Genomic DNA, 6,165 nt, shown 5'->3' with positions numbered 1-6,165 from the left:
TATTTATACAGATACAGTGTTTCTGTGTGCGCACGCGTAAAACACTATTTCATTTCCATAAATCAATAATTTTAAAATTTAAAAAAATAATTAACGCCTTTTTATATACATCATGGACGAACTGATATCACTTACTTTATTATTCGGATTATTCCGAGAGCTACGTGTCCGTTGGCGCGATTTTCGTAAAAGCTGTTTATAATTTTCTGCTTTTTTAGTGAGGTAGTAGTGATGTACACAATCTGGAACGGACTTATGTTCTAACGATTGAGCTATCACTCCATAGTTCTTAGGATGTTGAAGGTATTTCTCTTTAAATAATTCGTGCTCCACCGAACTCCATACATTGATCAATTTACGTTCACTGTGAAGAGCTTCTAATTCTTCTGGTTGGAGCAATCCATTCCGATTTTGAAACGCGATCCTTCGTTGCTTCGCATCCAATAATAAAGGCGGTATGACTGCATACGAACGCATCTTCTTATCCTCCATCTGTCGAAAATAATGTCATTTTCAATATATCAATTATTTCTTTGTAATATTAATGTAATGTTTGTAATATTAAAAGATAAAATCAATGTATATCCATAACCCATTGCTCTTTTTAATGAAGCTTTAAATAGTTTTTAATATAAAAAATATCATTACAATAAGTTGGCTGTATACTGATAAAACATGTTGATATATGTATGTAAATGGTATACTTTATTTAAAATAAAATATAGATTTCAATGTTTTTATATGTAAATAATAAGACTTATATATAATAAAGAAATATACATATAATACCCAACTATACTTTAGCAATAATAATGGATTTAATATTGCTTTTTCAGTTGTTACATTAAGCTAGCATAATTTTAATTTACCGATTTAATATATTTTTTGCAGCCAATTTATAGAATACAATCCATATGGTACGAGGTAAGGGTGAAGGAAGCAAGCGCACGTTACTAACCTGACAAGCTTTAATGGAATTTTTTAAATCTTGCAATGTTTCTTCCTGGGGAATCAGTATAAATTAGATGTCTTCCATGAAGTATCATCATAAGAATTTATCTAGCAAAAATTAATGAAAAAGAAAACGCAAGAAACACAAAAATAAAGAATATTTTTAAAACAATGCTTTTTCAAAAGAAATATTAAATGAAATATTAATCGCAAAATATTGGTTTAAATATTATATTTAATGTAATGTCATCAACTGCAAAGAGGGATATTTTATTGAAAAAATTTGTGAAACTTCTACTTGAGCATCATGAATCTGAATTAATTAAAACTTTATTATCTCGCGCGTCTATTAGTCCGATGGTAACTTCCAATCATCTCCATCCATTTATCCAGTTTGCCATCCTTTCCCTGGTCAGCATACACGAGAAGACCAAGAGAGAAAACAAATGTCTAAAGATAGGAAGAAACTGTCAGTTACCATCTTTTCCTTAAAATCAACTCTCTTTAATCCTTTGATGTGAAAATGGTTCTTTCACAGAATTGCTCTTGGGAGAATAAAGAAAGAGATGAGACAAAATCCATAAAAAGTATAAAAGAAAATTATATATCTAATCTTCGCTATATCAAGAATACTATAATTAGATATTAGATTACTACTCGCGTATATTTCATATTTATAAGTATCAAGAACTTGATAGAGCAAAGGTTAGATTTGCCTTTAGCATATGTAAGTTAGCTGTTTTGCTACGTGTATTATTTATTATCTTTCTCACAATAATTATTTGCTAAAAAAAAATAAATTATGACAAAAAGAAAATTGTATAAAAATATTTTTTAAATTCACTCAAAATTAATATTAATCAGTTCTCTATAAATATATTTTATTCTATATTATGCTTAAATTGTTCTAATACGTCATCCTCTAAATGTGTATATGATATATATTTGAACAGACAAATAGCTTTATCTATAACAATAGGCTACAGATTTGCACGCCAAAATAATTTTTATTTTATTTTGTAAGTTGCATATCGCTAATTCAATAAAATTAAATGAGTGTCTCTTAACTCTCTCATTTATTAATTAATTGTTTAAAATCCCCTTTATTTTATTTCAGTTTGTAATTATCAAAGGATGTATATTTAATGTACACCAATTTAGTAACGTGCCTTTTTTTTGCTTCTTCCCATACCACCTTTTTGCTTTCAATCATACTTTTAATTCTCTCTTCATAACATATCACGTCGCTCATTTCATGACCATTTATTTATAAACACATACCACAGTAATAGAATATACCTCTTGTTCTTGTAGACCGTCCATTATCTCTTCAAGATCGGCTTCACTCTTAATACGAGCACCAACTCTGTTAAAACGCTCCTTATCTTCCCTCTGTTTTCGCAACTCGGGAAATACCTTCTCGAAGAACTCGCGATTCTTTGTTTCCTTCGATTTCCTCTTCTGCGTTGCTTCTAACCGTTCCACCTTACGATGCCATTCTTGAACCAAAATTGCGTACGTTTGTGACTGCTGCCGATGAAGAGACGCGCGCTCAGCGTGTTCTCTCCGAAGCCTAGCTATAAGTCTGGCACGCATACACGTCTGATGCCGTGTACGATTTTCTTGGTATACACTTGTGTCCGACGGTTGATTATATAAAGGTAGTTCTACTTTGGGGCCCAGTCTTTCTAAGAGTCTATGAGCTTCTTCCGCCTTTCTCTGTTAATTAAAATATATCAAATTAAAATTTAATTCATTAATTATCTATTTTTTTTGTACGCTTCAAATGTTAAAATCAACTAATATTTTGGTGATACAAATAAAAGCAATTTATGTTAACACACAGCACAAAAGATACATGCAAGTATTCAGATTCAAGTCAAATGTTTTCTTGGTGCTCAACATATAAAAGTACTTAATTATTATTTACATAATTTACCCTATTCTCAGCGTAAACCTTTTGCGCCATCGATTGATGCTTTGGTTGCTGTGACTGTTCCTCAGTGTCTTTTACTTCCAGAGGCTTATTCGCTGTTTCTTCTAATTCTTTTAACCTCTTTCGCAACATATTTAACTGATTCTCCCTCTTAGCGATCTCCCTGTCAACCTTGCCAATTTGCTGCAGAAGATCGTCCTTAGTACTTCTATATTGTGCATCCTCTTGCGTACTCGGTTCTGGAAGCGTAGGCGAAATAGCTTCTGTTTGTGGCGTATACGCTCCCACGGCAGGCTGCTCCTAGCAAAAATTCGTCATATCATTTTGTGTTCAACTTATTCATTTCATTGTTTTTCGTATATTCAATCTATGTTTATATTATTTATTTGTTTGCTTAAGTATCCATTTAATCTAAAGTATTGATATGCATTTATAAATCATTCTATATTTAGTTACACATTAATTTATTTATATTTATATATAGTTATTCTCTGAAAATGTAAATTAATCTCAATTTACATCCCATACTGTGTAATTAATTGCGATCTGATTTATTTATTTAATACAATCTCGCGAAAATTAATACTATTATTTCAATGTTTTGATTTTCAACAGTATAAACAGATGATACTGTGTAAACATGAGACAATCCTAACTAAATAGTGAATTAAATCTAAAATGTAATTTTGTATTAATGACAATAAAACTGATTTTTATTATCGGCAATGAATATATCAAATGGATAGACGACTCCCTTCAGTTACACAGATTAATCTCTCGATTATCGAGCAGATTGTACATTCTACCCACCCTGGTGTCTATCCTAAGTGGCTGTTGCAACTGCACAACATGCTGCTGTTGTTCTTGCTTGCCTCCGCATGGGTCCGCGGGTGACAGGCAACGCGGCTGAGGCTGCGATTGCAGCTGCTGAATCTGCTGATGTGGCCCTAGACGGATCTTCTTGAAAGGTGGCGCATCCTGTTGCAGACTGGACATGTCGACGGGGGTGCGACTGCAATACTGATCAGGCTGGACGGGCATGAGGCCTACTCGCGGCGGATTCCTTGTCGCCGTCGTATGTTGCTGGTAATCCGATGCGGCGGCGGCAGCAGAAGGCGATGGTATAGACGTTACCGACGAACCGACAGGCGGCAAGAGGGATATCCTCTGCCGATCGCCTCTGCTACCGGCTCCCATGCTGCTATATTCCGCCGCAGGCACTACCCCGACACCGCCAACCCCACCAACTTGCGACAGAGGACTGTTCACGTTGATAGCAAGCCTCTCGTTCACCTGAAAAGAAAACATCACGGTCAAAAGTTTACTCTACATGCTTCCTTTCTTCCTCCATCCCTCTTTCTTGCCTGCTCTCCCCTTTCATCGTCGTTTCACTCATTCTTTGCCAGAGGTTCAATTTATCTCCCGCACCTCTCTAACCTTCTCGTTGGAGAAACTATTTCAGGAAAATCGATGACCCGGTTCAAGAAAACACGCGGTACCGATATACCACGCGACCGCTGCTCTGTCCCCTACGTTCTGTCTACTGCAATCATTTGTTCAAACTTTTTTCCCTCCTTTCATTTCTACCGGTGGTTTTGCGTTACGATGTTGGCTCATTCGCATGTCGTAGTTCATTCCGGCGATTCGCGTAGACAATTTTGTACTATTGAACTTCGTGATCTCGACCGTACAATGATTCTGAAGAAATTACTCTATGAGTAGGCAACTAAATAATCGACTCGAAATATATATAAAAAACAAGTAAAATAAGATGAGGTATTCTTGTGTGCGTGTAACATGCGTGTATGCCTAGTCTGAGTAGGCGAATGTAACTTTCTCCCGCCTACTCGTATCGTGCTACAAGTTAAATATGATAATGTCCGTTAGAACTGCGTTATGCCGTGAATTTAACTTGGTTTAAGACTCATAAAAATTAACTGTAATATAAATAGATACTGAAAGACATTACATCGTCATTTTTAAATTTTTTGAATAATTAAACTTTCAAAATCTTGGAAAAGATATCTTTTACAAAAGTTTGACTACTTTATAAATAAAATACACCAATTACGATTCAGTTGGATATGTATACATTGAAGAGAAAAGAGAGAAATATCTTGTATATCATTGCTTAAAATATCTATCTCGTTCTCTTAATATCGTCCTTTATATATTTCACACTTTTATTCTAATTTTATTCTGTATATTTATTTATTTGTATAGTTCTATAATCATATCTCAATGACACTTGTGGTTGTATAAATCTGTGTTGGGCAAATAATATGGCATATTTAAAACTGTTGAGTGTCAGACACGCGCGATCATATTGTTAAAAGGGAGGGAAAAAAGGAAGAGGGCCGATAATCGGTGAAAGTCAAGGACGGGGTCGAGCGATATGGTATGCGTGCGATTGCGTTACGCGACGCGTGTTCCAATTAGTCTAGCGTCTGATGTTATGAATTAATATTAATCTCTATCCCGTTATTCCTATACTAAATTTATCCAAGTATTAACAATTAGACATACGACATCTAACAAATTGTATAAAAATTCTTATTTAATTCTTTAAAATACATAACTTAAAATAAGGAAAATAAAATATTCTATTCGAATGTTGCTGAAAAGAAAAGATTATTTAAGTCAGAGCAGCAGTCTTAAGTTAGAATAAAAAAAAACAATCGCAAAAGAAAAGACTAAAAATATAATTGTGATATACTTAAAAATAAAGTCTTTTCAACAAAGGATCGAAAATGACCTAGCCACGCGATTGTTCAGCTCAATATTGAAGTATCTATTAAGATAACATTAACATAGACATTGAAAGAAGCAATCTCTTATTTTCTTGAACATAAAGCTTCAGCGTCTCGCTACTCTTTCTCATGTACCATGATCTCGGTGCATCTTAGTGCAACATCAGAAAAAAAAAGAATCTTTCTCACTCCCGGGCGTTTGCATGACCGTGACCGTTCAACGCATCGCGAAGTCATATCGGAAACTGTTGATAGACTCCGAGGAAAAGGAGGCGAGGAGTATATCGCGCGCGCGCGCCTATTTATATATATATGTATATATGTACATACATATGTGTGTACGTGTGTGTGGTCCGCGTCATGGAAATACCTACGTTCGTAGTGCCAGCACGGTACGTGTCTCTCACGGCGTAGGGAGTCCCAATGAGTGGCGGCGGCGGCGTTTGGCTGGTGATGACAGTAGGTTGACTAAGAGGTGCGGAAACAGGCGCAGGTACGGGCGCAGGTACGGGCACAGGCACGGGCACA

At 35.2% G+C, this 6,165-nt stretch overlaps 2 protein-coding genes across 3 annotated transcripts in view; both read right to left on the bottom strand.

Annotated features, from left to right (window-relative positions):
- Positions 1-6,159, bottom strand: part of Smr (nuclear receptor corepressor smrter) — a 31,392-nt gene extending 25,233 nt beyond the window's left edge. The window contains exons 1-5 of one of the 2 annotated variants that reach the window (XM_018459601.1): positions 6,012-6,159; positions 3,698-4,180; positions 2,891-3,187; positions 2,251-2,670; positions 136-492 (exon numbers count right to left, since the gene is read on the bottom strand). In XM_018459601.1, the coding sequence (XP_018315103.1) occupies positions 136-492; positions 2,251-2,670; positions 2,891-3,187; positions 3,698-4,084 (1,461 nt within the window). In that variant the 5' untranslated portion in view covers positions 4,085-4,180; positions 6,012-6,159. Of the gene's footprint in view, positions 1-135; positions 493-2,250; positions 2,671-2,890; positions 3,188-3,697; positions 4,181-6,011 lie in introns of those variants that run through there. The other variant, XM_018459593.1, reaches the window with a different exon arrangement.
- The window catches only part of LOC108729714 (LIM domain-containing protein A), a 33,213-nt gene continuing 31,492 nt past the window's right edge, over positions 4,445-6,165 (bottom strand). Inside the window, exon 4 of the mRNA XM_018458929.1 lies at positions 4,445-4,585. Within this exon, the coding sequence (XP_018314431.1) occupies positions 4,445-4,585 (141 nt within the window). The remainder of the gene's footprint in view (positions 4,586-6,165) is intronic.

Source organism: Mycetomoellerius zeteki, unplaced genomic scaffold (assembly GCF_001594055.1).
Source record: "Mycetomoellerius zeteki isolate Tzet28-1 unplaced genomic scaffold, Tzet1.0 scaffold119, whole genome shotgun sequence".
In the NCBI taxonomy this organism is placed as follows: Eukaryota; Metazoa; Arthropoda; class Insecta; order Hymenoptera; family Formicidae; genus Mycetomoellerius; species Mycetomoellerius zeteki.
Note: the sequence above shows the minus strand (reverse complement) of the source record. Positions and strands in the feature narration are given on the sequence as shown.